Source organism: Lithobates pipiens, unplaced genomic scaffold (genome assembly GCF_037356315.1).
Source record: "Lithobates pipiens isolate NorthernLeopardFrog02 unplaced genomic scaffold, aLitPip1_a1.2 Scaffold_13, whole genome shotgun sequence".
NCBI lineage: Eukaryota > Metazoa > Chordata > Amphibia > Anura > Ranidae > Lithobates > Lithobates pipiens.
This window is the reverse complement of record NW_027507718.1, coordinates 439,072,359-439,090,810: the sequence shown is the minus strand read 5'-3', so window position 1 is coordinate 439,090,810 and position 18,452 is coordinate 439,072,359. Positions and strand designations below refer to the sequence as shown.

At 42.5% G+C, this 18,452-nt stretch overlaps 1 protein-coding gene across 4 annotated transcripts in view; it reads right to left on the bottom strand.

Moving 5' to 3' along the window:
* CCDC149 (coiled-coil domain containing 149) overlaps window positions 1-18,452 on the bottom strand; it is a 145,225-nt gene that overhangs the window by 78,682 nt on the left and 48,091 nt on the right. For all 4 annotated transcript variants that reach the window (XM_077477692.1, XM_077477694.1, XM_077477693.1 and 1 more), the window contains exons 3-5: window positions 12,399-12,437; window positions 7,123-7,230; window positions 1,334-1,450 (exon numbers count right to left, since the gene is read on the bottom strand). In XM_077477692.1, coding sequence (XP_077333818.1) covers window positions 1,334-1,450; window positions 7,123-7,230; window positions 12,399-12,437 — 264 coding nt within the window. The remainder of the gene's footprint in view (window positions 1-1,333; window positions 1,451-7,122; window positions 7,231-12,398; window positions 12,438-18,452) is intronic.

Genomic DNA, 18,452 nt, shown 5'->3' with positions numbered 1-18,452 from the left:
GGACAGCATGTCCATTAGGGATGAGTTCAGGCATGTTCGCATGGAACACGTGCAGGGCCCACCAGGAAGTCTGCAGGGCACTGTGCTAATCACAGGCAGTGAGACATTGCCCCAATGTGCGGCTGCAGAGATCGGGCAATGTCTCATTGCCTGTGATTAGCACAGCGCTGCGCCGACTTCCTGGCGGGCTCTGCACGTGTTCCATACGAACACGCCTGAGCTCATCCCTAATGTCCATTTTCACCAGATTTCATCTGGTCCACCAAGATGAATGGCAGACGTATCGCCATACGTCTGTCTTGAGTGGATCGGATGGCAGGCGGGTGTCAGCGGACACATCTCCGCTTACACCTGTCTGCCTATAAGAGTTAATGTATGGCCCGCTCAGATCCACCTAAAAAACAGACAAGCAGATTGAAGCAGGCTTGTCGTGTGAAAGGGGCCTAACAGTTCCTTTGAATACAGACGATTTAATAGACTCAATAATTTGTTAACACCATGCACTTTATGACTAATCATGAGTTGATGTTCTTTCACGTGCCGTTTTTCATTCTAGTCAGTCATTCATTGTATTCATTTTTAACGCTGCACTTGCGTTTATATTGTTTGAGGATTGCATAGTCACCTTTTTTCGCTAGCGGCTTTTTTTATTGGTACACTAAGCGCTCACTTTTTTTAAATTTATTTACTATAATAATAATAATAAAAATAAATAATAATAATAAATAATAATAGGCTTCTTCCAAATTGCAAAGAAGCCAACTCTAATTCTGGCAACAGATGGGAACCTGCCTGTTCTGCTGCTGGTACACAGTACCACTTACTGTATGTAACTAATGCTACTACAGTAGAGCCCACACTGCAGCTGCATTGTTTAGTAATGGAAATAATTGTGTTGGGCCAGCTTTGCCAAAATAAACTATGTTTAAAATGTAAAGTTAATTGAAACTTGTAATTCTACTTTAAAACATGTCCTTACTGACCTCCGTAACTGTAGTGTAAGTTATGTGTAATAAATGTGGAGTAATTATTTTCTAAAATTTACATCAAAAGCTCTGAAATTTTCCCAGCAACTTGGCTACCCATTTCAGCGCATCTGCTCTATGTTTGCATTGAAGATTAGACCAGTGGAAAGTTGCTAAATCACTGCTAGGAGGAGAGAAGCAAGGTGGGCTGAGCTGCCAAGAGATAAGAAAATTAAAGCTTCTGTTGTGGATATTGCATACAAATGTCCATAGCCTGGCCACGTGTTCAGTGTAAAAATACACACTGACAGAGATTAGTATCAAACTTTCAAAATGCATTTACAATTAAACAGGGGAAACTACTTTACCTGCTCTCTTGTCTTCTCCAGCTGCAGAACAAGATCTTCTCGTTCATGGGGTGCAAAATGGCGAGCGCCAACTTCATCGTCCCCCACTCTCTGTTTAGCTATTGTCATTCTCAGCAGCTAAATCAAAAACACATAAAATCCTGAATTATTTATATAAATGTAGAATACTAAAACTATAAAATTAATCTAAATTAATTTGAAGCCTCAGATTACTTAAATCGATTTTTAAAAGCCATTGTTGAAAGAAAGCCATAAAAAGTCCCGTTTGCGGAGGATACAGCAAACATGTGGAAGAAGGTGCTCTGGTCAGATGAGGCCAAAATTGAACTTTTTGGCCTTAAAGCAAAATGCTAATGTGTGGCACAAAACTAACACTGCACATCACCCAGAACACACCATAGCAGCTTCATGTTGTGGGGATGCTTTTCTTCAGCAGGGACAGGGAAGCTGGTCAGAGTTGATGGGAAGATGGATGGAGCCAAATCTTAGAAGAAAACCTGTTAAGAGACTGCAAAACACTTGATACTGGCGCAGAGGTTCATTTTCCAGCAGGACGACAGCGCTAAACATACAGCCAGAGTTACACTGGAGTGGTTTATATCAAAGCATATTCATGTGTTAGAATGGCTCAGTCAAACCCAAGACCAAAATCCATTTGAGAATCTCTGGCAAGACTTGAAAATTGCTGTTCAAAGACGCTCGCAATCCAATTTGACAGAGCTTGAGCTATTTTGCAAAAGAAGATAGAGAAAAAATTTCACTTTCTAGATGTGAAAGCTGGACGAGACATCCCCGAAAAGACTTGCAGCTGTAATTGCAGCAAAAGATGGTTCTACAAAGGATTGACTCAGGGTGGCTGAATACAAATGCACGCCACACTTTTCACATATTTATTTGTAAAAAAAATTGAAAATCATTTCACAATTATGTGCCACTTTGTGTTGGTCTATCACATAAAGGCCACATAAAATACATTTACAATACTTTGGTTGTAACATGCTAAAATGTGAAAAATTTCAGGAGGGTGTGAATACTTTTTCAAGGTACACACATCACATGTAGAGCAGCCTATTCATTTCAATGGGCTGCCCAATCCACGAGAAACATGAGGAAAGAACTTCCTGAGCCTTTAGTAAAACTGTACCACACTGAACCACACAGTGCTGCGATAAAATGGGGTTTGGCGCACGCAAAAATATGTCATGTTCGCAGATGCGTGGGGGTGCCATTGACAATTAATGGCACCACCGCGTATCTGCTAAAGTGCAGCACGTTTCTCCCTGTGTCAGGAAAGCACTCAATGTTGCATACAGTAGTGTGAACCTACCCAGACATAAACCTATGTGCATGGGGAAGAAGAGGAGCGCATGTTTATGTAAATTCAGCCACCGAAAAGAAATGGACAACGTCACGTTCAGTGGCTGCTACAGACCACTACCTCCGGGCCTGCAGTATTGTGAAATTTGATGATGTGGTCTGCATCAGAACTGACATGCATTACTAGCAGTTTCTAAACAGAAGCAAATATCTGCTCTCGGAGATGTTCTGCTGGCATTGATGAAGGTTTGAGGGATGCCAATAGCAAGGAGTTGACAGAAGGTAACCTTGAGAGCTGCCAAATATTGGGCAAATGAAAAGGGCATATTCGAGGTGGAGGATCCTGAGAAAGGGGGTTTCTACACCACCAAAATGTCTGAACTTCAATATATACTGCTATACAATTGGTGGTGGTGCTCACTTTATCCATGTACATTCATGTATTCTTTTTGAACATAGATTGGACTACATTCTATTTAAAATGATTGTTTCAGCAGGTCAATGCACTACGGAGGAGTTTAAGCACCTTAAAAATATATTTTATTTTTCCTTTCAAAATAGCGCAGATAAGAGTGGTGTGCAGACCTTTACTGCCAATTAAATTTTCTGTTAGGATCTTTTCAATATTTTATTTTTATTTGTTCAAAAGAGATAGCAAACGGTTTGCCCACACAGGAGCTAAAGCAAATGTACAGAGGATATAGATTTACTAGAATAAGTATGAACATTTTAGAGCTGCCATGACGAGTCGACGTAATAGATTACGTCGACTACAAAAATACGTCGACGTGCGTGCAGGGCGTCGATGCTCCGCAGTGCTCAGTATCTCCCGCTCTCCTCCGTGCTGCCGTCCCTCTCTCTTCTCCCCCTCCGTGCATCTGTCCCCCTCCGTGCCGCCGTCCCCCTCTCTTCTCCCCCTCCGTGCATCTGTCCCCCTCCGTGCCGCAGTCCCCCTCTTCTCCCCCTCCGTGCATCTGTCCCCCTCCGTGCCGCAGTCCCCCTCTCTTCTCCCCCTCCGTGCATCTGTCCCCCTCCGTGCCGCCGCCCCCCTCTCTTCTCCCCCTCAGTGCATCTGTTACCCTCTGTGCCGCCGTCCCCCTCTCTTCTCCCCCTCCGTGCATCTGTCCCCCTCTGTGCCACCGTCCCCCTCTCTTCTCCCCCTCCGTGCATCTGCCCCCCTCCGTGCCGCCGTCCCCCTATCTTCTCCCCCTCCGTGCATCTGCCCCCCTCCGTGCCGCCGTCCCCCTCTCTTCTCCCCCTCCGTGCATCTGTCCCCCTCCGTGCCGCCGTCCCCCTCTCTTCTCCCCCTCCGTGCATCTGTCCCTCTCCGTGCCGCTGTCCCTCTCCATGCCGCCGTCCCCCTCTCTTCTCCCCCTCCGTGCTGCCGCCCCCTCTCTTCTCTTCTCCCCCTCCGTGCTGCTGTCCCCGTCTCTTCTCTGTGTCCCCCTCCGTGCTGCCATCCCCCTCTCTCTTCTCCTCCTCTGTGCTGCTGCCCCCCCTCGGTATCTCAGGATGGAGAGCGGAGGTAGGAGCAGGTAAACCCGGCTCCTTCGTTTTCAGAATGGACAGAGTCAGTAACCACTGACTCTGTCCATTCACATAACTGAAACATTGTAACCTCCTGTGATTACGATGTCTCAGTTAATGAATGGAGAGAAGGCGCGGTCTTCTCTCCATTCATTATCAGTGCAGCAGAGGCTGCAGAGAAAGGGACTGGGGAATCTCTGTCCCCAGTCCCTTTCCCTGTCTCAAATGGGAGATGTCAGAGGTCTGCTAAGACCCTGATATCTCACCATAGCCCCCCTAAAAGGGCTGATAAAAAAAAAAAATTGTAAAAAATAATAAAAAAATAAATAAAAAAAAAATAAAAAAAACACTGACACTGTCCCCGCACACCCTCCCCCTTAAAAAAAGAAAACATTGCAAAAAAATAAATTATAAACATTCATGAACTTCTGAACAGAAAATATAAAGTTAAGATAAAAGAATATAAATAAATATATTTATATTCTTTTATCTTAACTTTACAAAAAATAAGTACATAAAAAAAGGTAAGAATATAACTACATACTTATTATATATATATATTATATATATATATATATATATATATATATATATATATATATATATATATATATATATATATATATATATATATATATATATATATATATATATGTGTGTACAAGTTATATTTTATCTTACTTTTTTTTTTTACTTTTTTTTTTTATGTACTTATTTTTTGAAAAGGTATCCAAAGGATTAAATGAGCTAATCAAAAAAAAAAAAAACACTAGGTTCATTTAAAAATAAAAAAATAATCGTTGACTAATCGAAAAAATAATCGATAGATTAGTCGACAGACAAATTAATCGTTAGTTGCAGCTCTAGAACATTTAAAGCGGTAATAAACCCCAAACCAAAAATGTAATAGATTGCAGCTTACCAATCATTTAATGTGGTTGCTGCATGTGTTTTCTTTTTTTAGGCTTTTCCCTCAAATGGCAATTTGGGCATTAACACACCTCTAGTATCAGAGTGTCCCCCATTCTGGATGAAGGGGCACAGCATTGCCAGTCTGGGGGGAGGGGAGTGCTAGATGGACTAGCAGATTCAAATACACTGACAAATTGAAGCCAAACTCCAGCTCACACTGCACTTACCCAAGTAGTTACAGCAAACCATTTTTGTTCTTTTGGGATAAAGGCTTTACATAAATAAAAGCTGTTCATAGTAAGCACCCCTGTCAGCTGTAAATGGTTTGTCTCTACAGTCTTAACTGCTTTTTTTGCAGGACAGCTTGTGCTGTTGAAAAACAGACTTACTGGCCTGATCACCAGGTGAAAATAAAATAAAGAAAGCCTAAAAAAGAAAAGAAAACGAATGCTGCCATCACACCTAAGAACTGGTGAACTGCAAAATAATAAGCGTTTGCTTTTGGACTTAACACTTTAAATCAAAAGCCTGTTTCCCCAAACAACCTCCAATAGAATCATGAATTAGCTAATTACAGCTTTCAACAAGGTAGGGTCTCTCTAGGAGCTGGTAGACAAGAAGGCTAGGTTCACATTTGTGTGGGCAGTGCCGTTGCAGGACTCGCACAAATATCTGCAGCAGCAACCACCCACAGAGAAAAAATGCAGGACCCACGGGCAGGTGCCATTAATCCTAATGGCACAACTCTGGCCCTGGAAATCTCACCCGTACTGGTAACCTTGGTTCCCGCGCGGGCTGTGAATTAAGAAAATGGCGCAGGAACTGCGCGTTGCGGGGCAGACCATTCAAATGAATGGGCTCTCCTGCCTGTGCAAACCGCGGCCTGCACAGTTGTGAACCTAGCCTAAAAGAAAACAGAAGGGGGGGGGGGGGGGGTGGAAAGGGAGGGAACAGGAGAATGCAAAATTTTAAAGCTTAATCCCAAGCAAACTATTAAATACACAATCAATGGCATCGTAGCAGAGGAGTTCAGGTGCTTAACTGGCCTGCCTGCAGTTGATACCTTTCATCAAATTTTTGGCGCATCTTGAAACAAAAAAATATCGACGAAGAAGACCCAAGACGGTTAGAATCATATATCAGGCAAGAATAGGACAACATTCCTCTCCCCAAACTCCAGCAACTGATCTCAGTTCCGAGATGATTAAAAAGTGCCGATATGCGAAGAGGAGATGCTACACTGTGGTAAACATGGCCCTGTCCTAACCTTTTGGAAATGTGTTGCTGCCATCAATTTCAAACTTACTTTATTTTTCCTTAAAATGGTACATTTTCTCAGTTTAAACATCTGATATGTTTTCTTTTTTTCTATTGTGAATGAAATATAGGTTTATGAGATTTGCAGATCATTGCATTAAGTTAATTTAGTGTATTTCTTGGCCCAGAAGTCACAAGTATTGGTGTACAGCCGTTGTCAGCAGCCTCTATATCCAAGTGGTTACACAGATACTTCACATTCCTTTACAATCGACAATCATAGTTTATCAGGACCTATGTGCGTAGCCCAGATTTTGGATTTAAGGCCACATCATCTGAATCTTGCCCCCACAGAGTGGGATACTGGCATCCTTCTTCTCAGATTTTGTTTACCAAGAGTCCCTGCTTCTGCTTAATATGTGTGTATCATATTATAAAAGGAGAAACTTTCCACCAATAAACAGCTTACAAACATAGCCATTAATCAGCTGGATGCTATTTATACAGGCTATGTCCAAATTTAATTTCTGCAGATATCTTTAATAAACTGTCACTGCTGAATACATAACACAGCCACCAGATAAATGATGCTGCAATGGAGCCAATGACCAAAATAATTCACAGGGATACTCGTTTGTACTCTGATCCCCGGAGAACCTGGATTTGTGGAAAAGAGGCTTAGCTCTTTAAAGTGAGAGGATGAACAGGCGGCCAGAGTTACAGTAAATCAAACCACACAAAGCTGTGTCCATTAACAGCAGATAATAATTAATCACCTTATTGTCTCCTTGTACTTCTCCCAGTCTCTGATGCAGCTCCTTTATCTCCTGCTCCAGCTTTTTGCTCCTTTCCCGTGCCTCCCCCAGCAGTTCCGCCAGATTCACCTGCAAATTTGGAAGAGGTAATCCTTTGAGCTGGCCGGCTAAGACAGACACGTTCTTTGCAAAGCAATGGCTTGTTACAATACACAGAGCAATATGAGGCCCAGTGAGTGCCTTAAAGAGACTCTGTCATTGACACAAGTCTCTTGAAAGTCCACCAACCAATCCACTCTCCTTTGTTTGCACTTTCATCAAATACCTGGTGTTCTGGTTATGGGGAAACGTGTGACCTCCTCTTAAGATTCCGTGCTGAGGCTTGAATGGCCAATTGCCAACACCATTACATGAGGAGAGGACATCATCAAATTTGTGTAAGCTATGACACCAACCAGCATGGTGCTCACGTAGGATCGGACTTCCAGGCCACAGGAATAGAGTGGTGGGAAAGCATTGGTAAGGGGAGTATACTTGGGTCGGGAGCGGGTTTCAAGAGTCTCTGACAGAGTCTTTTTAAAAGGCCACTTTCACCCAAAATATTCACTTTAGTATTGGACTATTTGAAGTACCTGTGGGCTGCTTATAGCTCTCAGATTCCAGTACTGTGCTTTCCCTGTAGTAATTTGTATCATAACCCTGTCCCTTTTGAAAGTGCTCGCTCCAGCTGTTCTTACAGTGCATCCGGAAAGTATTAACAACACATTTTGTTATGTTACAGCCTTTTTCGACAATTGATTTAATTCATTATTCTACAAGCAATACTCCATAATGACAGCATGAAAGAAGTTTGTTTGAAATCTTTGTAAATTCAGTAACAAAATAAAATCACATATACATAAGTAATCACAGCCTTTGCAACGACACTCAAAATTGAGCTCAGGTGCATCCCGTTTCCACTAATCAGCTTTGAGATGTTTCTACAACTTGACTGGAGTCCACCTGTGGTAAATTAAGTTGATTGGACATGATTTGGAAAAGACACACACCTATCCATGTAAGGTCCCACAGTTAACAATGCATGGCAGAGCACAAACCAAGCCACGAATTCCAAGGAATGGTCTGTAGACATCTGAAACATGTAGAAAGAAAAAAAGGAGGGCACACCGACCTTGTGCATTACCAAAGATACAATTTATTTAAATAGTAAAAACAAGAGTAATACTCACAGATGAACGTTTAAAAAAGACTCAACAGTGAACCAGCAATTCAGAACCGTGTCTCTAGACACCTGCAACCTGGATCAGATGTTAGGAGGAACCAGATGGCATCACAGATGGCTTACGTCTAGACATCCGAGACAGGATTGTATCAAGGCACAGATCCAGGGAAGGGTACAGAAATATTTCTGCAGCATTGAAGGTCCTTATGAGCACAGTGAACTCCATCATCCATAAATGGAAGAAGTTTGGAACCCCCAGGACTACTCCTAGAGCAGGCCGCACGGCCAAACCGAGCGATCGGGGGAGAAGGGCCTTAGTAAGGGGGGTGACCAAGAACCTGCTGGTCACTGACAGAGCTCGAGCGTTCCAGAAGAACAACCATCTCTGCAGCACTCCACCAATCAGGCCTGTATGGTAGAGTGGCCAGACGGAAACCACTCCTCAGTGAAAGGCACATGACAGCCCGCCTGAAGTTTGCCAAAAAGGCACCTGAAGGACTCTCAGGTCATGAGAAACAAAATTCTCTGGTCTGATGAAACAAAGATTGAGCTCTTTGGCCTGAATGGCAAGTGGCATGTCTAGAGGAAACCAGGCACCGATCATCACTTGGCTGATACCATCCTTACAGTGAAGCATGGTGGTGGCAGTATCATGCTGTGGAGAGGTTTTTCAGCAGCAGGAGCTGGGAGACTAGTCTGAATTGAGGGAAAGATGAATGCAGCAATGTACAGAGACATCCTTGATGAAAACATGCTCCAGAGTGTTCTGCACCTCAGACTGGAACAAAGGTTCATCTTCCAACAGGACCACGACCCTAAGCAGACAGCAAAATTAACAAAAGGAGTTGCTAAGTGACATCTCTGTAAATGTCCTTGAGTGGCCCAGCCAGAGCCCGATCGAACATCTCTGGAGAGAACTGAAAATGGCTGTGCACCGATTCTATCCATCCAACCCGATTGAGAGGTTCAACAAAGGAGAATGGGAGAAACTACCCAAAAATCGGTGTGCCAAGCTCGTAGCATCATATTCAAAGAGACTTGAGGCTTGAGTATTTATGTACATGTGATCTTTTTTTTTTTTAATTTTTTTTTTTTTAATAAATTTTCAAAGCCTTTAAACAAACTTCTTTCACGTTGTCATTATGGGGTATTGTTTGTAGAATTTTAGGAAAATAATGAATTGAATCCATTTTGGAATAAGGCTGTAACATAACAAAATGTGGAAAAAGTGAAGCGCTCTGAATACTTTCCGGATGCACTGTATCCTTTGACATCTTGATGAATCACTGACCCAGAACAAACCTGCTTATCAGCTGTCTGGACACTAGATAAGCACATGGAGTCAAAGACTCAAGAAATTGTAATCCACAGATAACGCCTTGAATTTTTCTCAATGAATGCAGGGTTTTCGGACTAGACAAGGTAGTGATCATGACATCAGCACCCACCTCATTCAGAGAATGTCATTCATTAAGAAAAATGCAAGGCATTCAGTGAATAGAGCATGCGAGCAACCCTGTGCTCACTATGCTGCAGTGCAACTGCACGACACAACCCAAAAGACAACGCTAACTCTTGTACCAGCGACTATTAGGATTCTCCACTTCCACAGTAGTCCCACAGTTAGGGCCTAGGCATACTTACATTGGTCCAATGTAGTATGCAAAAAAAAAAAAACCTAGAGCTCAGCTTTAAGAAGTTCATATATGAGGCGGCTTTGCCAGGAACCCTGCCAAACTATATCACTTTATTTGAAATGCCTTAAAGTGATTGTAAAGGATCGCTTTTTTTTTTTTTGGTTTTTGTTTTTTAAAAACAAACATCATACTTACCTCCACTGTGCAGCTCGGTTTGCTCAGAGTGGCCCCAAACATCCTCTTCTGGGGTCCTCTGGCGGCTCTAGTGGCTTCTCTCCGCATCAGATAACCCCCTAGGAGAAGCGCTCTCCCAGGGGAGTTACCTTGCGGGCACGCTCCTGTGTCCAGCATTTGTGTCCACAGACACAAATGCCAGACTTGGCCCCGTCCCCCATGTCATTGGACTTGATTGACAGCAGTGGGAGCCAATGGCTGCGCTGCTATCAAACTATCCAATCAAGAGCTGGGACCTCGTGGAGAGAGGGACAGCGCATCCCTGCTGAAGACATAAAGGGGCTTAGGTAAGTAAAACTGAGGGGGGGGGGGGGGGCGGTTGTAGGGCCGATGACTGCCAGGTGTTTTCTCACCTTAACGCATAGGGTGTATTAGGATGAAAAAACACAAGGGTTTCTGCCCTCATGTTGTAAAGCGCTGCACAAACTGTTGGCACTATATAAATCCTATATAATAATAATTTCATGAAACTACGTAAAGCCAAAATGCTTTTTTTCAGTTTTGGAAACAATACAAAGTGATTACAAATTCTTTAGTCATGATTTAATACTCCATCAGTAAGGCCGGCCATAGAAGGTTCAAATCTCGGCCGATTCCTGATTCGAACCATGTATGGGCAGGCTGAACGTAACCAAGTTATAAAATCAATCAACTTGGTTACAGCCAGCCTGCTGAAAATTTTACATGCGATTAAGACTAATGGCTGGTATAACCGCTAGCAATAATCATGGTCTTCTCCTGTTGGGGACAGCTTCCACCGCCGCAAGAAGACAATGGCTCGGCAGAAAGGAATTCCCGCATCAAAACTGTCCGTATTGATGGGGGAATTGAATCTCTTACAGATTGCAGGAAAGAAATTTGCTCGGTCTATGGGTGACATAAGTAAGCAGATATCTCTTACTTCTCCAAAATGAGGGGCAATCAACGAGGGCTGTCATCAGAACAGGTTTCCCCATTGAAAGTTTTTTCGTCATCTCCTTTTCCCATGACAACAAAAATAATGTGGAATATCTATTACTAGACTAGAGAGCACTAGAGACTATAGTTACCAAGACAAATGGAGAGGGCATAGCTCCCTACAGACAGCACTGAAAAATTGACAGAAGTTCTACCTATAATAAAGCTATCCAAAACTTAGTGTAGTATATTTAGGCAATTTTTTTTTTTTTTGTGAAGTTGAACAGGAGGCCTCTCCTCCCTCCATGGCGTATGGCAATGCAGCTTAGACAAACATTACAGAAAACTGTATTGAGACTGCATTGATCTTTAAGGCTTTCCCCCTCTATCCAAAACTTAAGTTTTGACTACACATGCACTTTAAATAAAAAGCTTCGACTTTTCATAGCCTTGATCATCCCTTCACTTTTGATATTTAAGTAATTTGTCTATTTTTCTATTTTAAGCAAACCGGTCCTCCATATTTAAGGCCTCATGCACACGGACGTTTTTACAGCCGCTTTTTTGAGCTTTTTTTGCAGCTTAAAAACGGCTGTCCATGTAAGTCTATGGCTTCATGCCCACCTAGGCGTTTTTGAGCTGCAAATGGCATAGGCGTTTTTAAGCTGTAAAAAAAAACCAGGACCAGTGCGTTCCGTGGCGTGGAGCTAGAGCTGTAAAAACGCGAATCGCGGGAAAACGCGCAAAAACTTGCATAAACGCGCATAAACGCACAACATATTTTCTTTGTTTTCTGAGTGCTATAGCCAAGAGATGTGTTTCTTAAAAAACGCTACTTAACGCTAAAAAACGCACAAAAACGCGCAAAAACTCCAATGCAAAACGCGGTAAAAATCGCGTTTTTAATGAAGATTTTTCCAGGCATCGGAGCTAGCTTTGCAGCCAGTTTTTTAAAACGTCCATGTGCATGAGCACTAAAAAGTAAAAACGCTTCCTGAGAGCAGCTACTACAAGATACCTATATCATGTTGGTTGGCTGAAGAGCCTTTTGGGAAGAAATATGGTAAAAAAACAAAACAACAAAACAATGCTGGTATCTGACTGATTTAGGTTTAAATATTTTTTTATCGAGGAACATTGGCAACATAAAACGTGATATAGTATAATGGACAAAGAGATAATATCTGCTGCAAAAAAGGGGTTATAGAAACAAATGATTAGATGGCAAACAATCATATCTCCTGTCTCTTACAGAATAACTAACACAGAAAGTGTCATTTGAAGATAAACAATCATATACAAAGTACCTGTTTTCTTTTCTCTGGTGGTAGTGAAGGATCTCCATCCTACAGGGAAAAAAAAAAATTGCCATTAGTCCCCTTTCACACTAATCTTGTGACATTTGACCATATTGCGGTTGCAGCACAGTGTACCTGCAAGTTTGGTGCCGGTTAGCTGTGCTTTCTTATGGACTTCTATTAGCTACCATGGTTTTGCTGCACTTTCTGAAAGTGCACAAAAAAACTGCAGGAGATAATAGATTTTAAGTTAACCTGCACCAAACTCACAGGTACACTGCACCTGCGGCGCAGTCAAACAGCCACGTAGAATTGTTTGCAGGTATCAGGGGACCCCTGCTAAAACCAATTCATTGGAGGTCAGCGGGGAAAATGCCCATTACATTGGTGGCTAGCAGGAAGAAATGCCACCCCTATAGACAGGTAAAAATATCACTGAATTCATACTGCTGGTTCTGCCAAGTGTTGTTGGCCCCAAAATAATGCAGACACACTCAGATGGGAGGTCAGCTGCAGCCCAATGAACCTCCATCAGCCTCTGGAGGAATCCTAGAGTTCCACTGAATCATGTTTGAGAATGGCTGATATATTAAAGTAAATTATTTGACCGATACCCATCTAGATCAGGGTTTCTCAATCAGGGTTCATTCAGAGGTTGCTAGGAGTTCCTTAAAGAGGCGGTTCAGCCTGTGTGAAAAAATGTTTTAAGTCAGCAGCTACAAATACTGTAGCTGCTGCCTTTCATAGTACGGTACTTACCTGTCCAGTGAGCCAGCAATGTCGGCACCCCAGCCGATCTTCGGATCGACTACCGGGTGCTGCCGTTGCCATTCCTGGTAAGGTAACCAGGCAGTGAAACCTTTCAGCTTCACTCCTCCTTGTTCCCTACTGCGCATGCGCAAAGCGTGCTGCGCTTTCTAATTGGCATGAAACACACCTCCAAGACGACCACTGCCTTGCTAAAGAAGCTGAGGGTAAAGGTGATGGACTACCCAAGCATGTTTTCAGACCTAAACCGTATTGAGCATCTGTGGGGCAACCTCAAAACGGAAGATGGAGGAGCACAAGGTCTCTAACATCCACCCCCTCCATGATGTCATTATGGAAGAGTGGCAACCTGTGAAGCTCTGGTGTCCAATTCCATGCCCAAGAGGGTTAAGGCAGTGCTGGAAAATAATGGTGGCCATACAAATTGACACTTTGGGCCCAATTTGGACATTTTCACTTGGGGGTGTACTCACTTTTGTTGCCAGCAGTTTAGACATTAAAGTGGACCTCCACCCTGAAGTGGAAGTTCCGCTCATCTGATCCCTCCCCCCCTCCGGTGCCAAAATTGGCTCCTTTCAGGGGTGAGGGGGGTGCAGATACCTGGATAATCCAGGTATCTGCACCCACTTCCGGGACAAGCTAGCCGCAGATGCCCCCCCCCCCCCCGTTGTGTTCTGGGAAACACACAGTTCCCAGGACACAGTGGGGACCAGTGGAGACGCGCAGCGCGACTCGCTCATGCGCAGTAGGGTACCGGGCAGTGAAGCCGCAATGCTTCACTTCCCGATTCCCTGACAGAGGATGGCAGTGGAGAGACGAGCGATTGCTCATCATCTGCCGCCGACATCGCTGGACCCTGGAACAGGTAAGTGTCAATTTATTAAAAGTCAGCAGCTGCAATATTTGTAGCTGCTGGCTTTTAATATTTTTTTTTAAAGGTGCAGCTCCTCTAATGTGTGTCGAGTTATTTTGAGGGGACAGCAAATTTGCACTGTTATACAAGCTGTACACTCACTACTTTACATTGTAGCAAAGTGACATTTCTACAGTGTCGTCACATGAACAGATATAATAAAATGTTTACAAAAATGTGGAGGGGTGTACTTACTCTCGTGAGATGCTGATACACACACACACACACACACACACACGCATACATACAATCACACAGTGCCTTGCAAAAGTATTCACCCCCTTGGCATTTTCCGTGTTTTGTTGCCTCACAACTTGGAATTAACATGGATTGAGGATTTGCACCAATTTTTAAATTTATGCGACATGCCCACCACGACTTTGCTTCACAGTGATAAAAAAATAATGTTCTTGCTTAGGTGTTGCAGCCTCTGGGGCCTTTCAAAAAGGTGTGTATATGTAATGACAGATCATGTGACACTTAGATTGCACACAAGTGGACATCATTTCACCAATTATGTGACTTCTGAAGGCAATTGGTTGCAACAGAGCTTTATGGGCTTCATAACAAAGGGGGTGAACACATACGCACATGCCAATTATCAGTTTTTTATTTCTGAAAAATAGTTTTATGTATTATGTATTTTTCTAATTTTACTTCAACTTAGACTATTGTGTTCTGATCCATCACATATAATTCAGATTAAAAAAAACACATTAAAACCAAAAGGCTGTAATGTAACAAAATAAAAAGCCAAGGTGGGTGAATACTTTTGCAAGGTACTGTGTATGTATGCATGATACATATTTGTGCTCATAAGTTTACATACCCTGGCATGATTTACGGTTTGGGGTATTCAGAGAATATGAATGATAACACAAACATTTCTATCACTCATGGTTAGTGTTTGGCTGAAGCCATTTATTATCAACTGTTTACTCTTTTTAAATCATAATGGCAACAAAAACTACCCAAATGACCCAGAGTTTACATACTCTGGTGATTTTGGCCTGATAATATGCACACAAGTTGACACAAAAGGGTTTAAATGGCTATTAGAAGGTAACCATCCTCACCTGTGGTGTGGGTGTGTGTGTGTGTGTGTGTGTGTGTGTGTGTGTGTGTGTGTGTGTGTGTGTGTGTGTGTGTGTGTGTATTATACAGTGCCTTGAGAAAGTATTCGGCCCCCTTGAACTTTTCAACCTTTTGCCACATTTCAGGCTTCAAACAAAGATATAAAATTTTAATTTTTTAAATTTTTTGTGAAGAATCACCAACAAGTGGGACACAATTGTGAAGTGGAACGAAATCTATTGGATATTTTAAACTTTTTTGGCAAATAAAAAACTGAAAAGTGGTGCGTGCAAAATTATTCGGCCCCTTTACTTTCAGTGCAGCAAACTCACTCCAGAAGTTCAGCGAGGATCTCTGAATGATCCAATGTTGTCCTAAATGACTGATGGTGATAAATAGAATCCACCTGTGTGTAATCAAGTCTCTGTATAAATGCTACTTGCTCTGTGATAGTCTCAGGGTTCTGTTGAAAGCGCAGAGAGCATCATGAAGACCAAGGAACACACCAGGCAGGTCCGTAATACTGTTGTGGAGAAGTTTAAAGCCGGATTTGGATACAAAAAGATTTCCCAAGCTTTAAACATCCCAAGGAGCACTGTGCAAGCGATCATTTTGAAATGGAAGGAGTATCAGACCACTGCAAATCTACCAAGACCTGGCCGTCCCTCTAAACTTTCAGCTCAGACAAGGAGAAGACTGATCAGAGATGCAGCCAAGAAGCCCATGATCACTCTGGATGAACTGCAGAGAACTACAGCTGAGGTGGGAGAGTCTGTCCATAGGACAACAATCAGTCATACACTGCACAAATCTGGCCTTTATGGAAGAGTGGCAAGAAGAAAGCCATTTCTCAAAGATATCCATAAAAAGTCTCATCTAAAGTTTGCCACAAGCCACCTGGGAGACACACCAAACATGTGGAAGAAGGTGCTCTAGTCAGATGAAACCAAAATCAAACTTTTTGCCCACAATGCAAAACGATATGTTTGGCGTAAAAGCAACACAGCTCATCACCCTCAACACACCATCCCCACTGTCAAACATGGTGGTGGCAGCATCATGGTTTGGGCCTGCTTTTCTTCAGCAGGGACAGGGAAGATGGTTAAAATTGAGGGGAAGATGGATGCAGCCAAATACAGGACCATTCTGGATGAAAACCTGTTGGAGTCTGCAAAAGACCTGAAACTGGGACGGAGATTTATCTTCCAACAAGACAATGATCCCAAACATACAGCAAAATCTACAAAGGAATGGTTCACAAATAAACGTATCCAGGTGTTAGAATGGCCAAGTCAAAGTCCAGACCTGAATCCAATCGAGAATCTGTGGAAAGAGCTGAAAACTGCTGTTCACAAACACTCTTCATCCAACCTCACTGAGCTCGAGCTGTTTTGCAAGGAAGAATGGGCAAGAATTTCAGTCTCTCAATGTGCAAAACTGATAGAGACATACCCCAAGTGACTTGCAGCTGTAATCGCAGCAAAAGGTGGCTCTACAAAGTATTAACGCAAGGGGGCCGAATAATTTTGCACGCCCCACTTTTCATTTTTTTTATTAGTTAAAAAAGTTTCAAAAATCCAATAGATTTCATTCCACTTCACAATTGTGTCCCACTTGTTGGTGATTCTTCACAAAAAACAAAAATTTTATATCTTTATGTTTGAAGCCTGAAATGTGGCAAAAGGTTGAAAAGTTCAAGGGAGCCGAATACTTTCACAAGGCACTGTAATCTTAGCTTGCATTCATTGAATGAGTTTTCCAAAAATGTAGATATTGCAGAATATACAGCCTCATGCTAAATAACTAAGCTCCATTTCATGCTGAATAAACTAAAACATGAATGCATCTTACATAGATTTTTACTCCAAAAGCATTTTATTAATATTAATGAGGAAAAAATAAAATATATAATATATATAATTTTTTATTTTTTTTAAGTCATTGATTTTTATCCACTGGTAAGCACAAGTCTGATCATGAACCCCACAAAGAAAACTATCAGTGCTGGGCTCACAGAACTCTGAAAAGTAATACATCACATTTTCTGGTATTCTTTACCCTGTGACTTTCATTAGATATTATTTTTTGTACTATTGTACTAGTCACTAGTAATTTAGATTAATGCACTCCCCCCACTTCTCTAATCTCAGCTTTTCCTCCAGAACTTTTCAGCACACGGCCCTGCTGCTCCCCATTGTCGCAGTTTACTTGTGCAGTATAATTATCTTCTATCCAGTTCCAGAATGCAGGAGGCTTGTTCTCAAGACCGAACTTCAAAATCAGACGGCTATTGTATTCCCTTATCACATGTCATGCAAGACAAGCTGCGAGGAGGATTGAGCTGACACTACAGCTGCTAATGGATCAATGACGTCAACTGGAATAATAGGCTTGTGCCAGGCTGTATCCTGTGAAAATGGTCAGCGACCTCCTATAATGTATTGTTAAAGCCCCAGCGTTTGGTCAGAAGTCTGCTAAAAGAGGTAAAGCATTAAAAAGGATGGCTTTTTAAAAAAAAAGGTTTCTGCAGAGGAGAACACTGATGTTCTAACAGCTATGCTTACTAAACTTACATACACAAAGGAAAGAAGTCACTGCTGAGCCTTATTCACACTCTATTATGTTACACAAATGGCACCAAAACAACTTTTACAGTGAACCCTCTCCCCGTGTACTGCAAGGGTTAAATGCTCACTAACTGAACAGGCTGTGCCAAGCTGGCCATAGACCGTTCAAATCAGTCCCTGCTGAACCAGCCGAGATTCAAACCATGTATGGGTAAGGCTGAATGAACCTGATCAAAATCAGTCAACTTGGGTACAACCAGCCTGTCGTCTATAGCTGCTAGCAATAATCACGGTGTTCTCCTTGGCAGAAGAACACAATAGCTCAGCGGGAGGGACTCCACCATCAACACCGACAACCCTTGGTTGTAGGAAAGAAAATTGCACCATCTATGGCTGGCTTTACTTGCCTAACTCCCTGCTCTGGCAGGCCCTGGCACTTTCCTTCTCTCCCTGAAGCTCTGGTCTGGGGACGGGGCATTGGCATCATCACATGCAATTCAGGGCCATATCACGTGGTGAACCACAGCCTGAAATGTCTTATGTAGGCCATTCATTATACTTTTTGTTTGTTCAACCAGCGGGTTGAATGGGGGAAAAAATAAGATTAAAAAAAAAAGTGCCACTTCCCCCATTTACACATGAGGGATATGGAGGAATTACTTCCGCTGAGCTATTGTCTTCTAAGCAAGCAGCGAATTACACATATTAAATACATATAGAAAGGGAGCTGTTTTGCCTGCC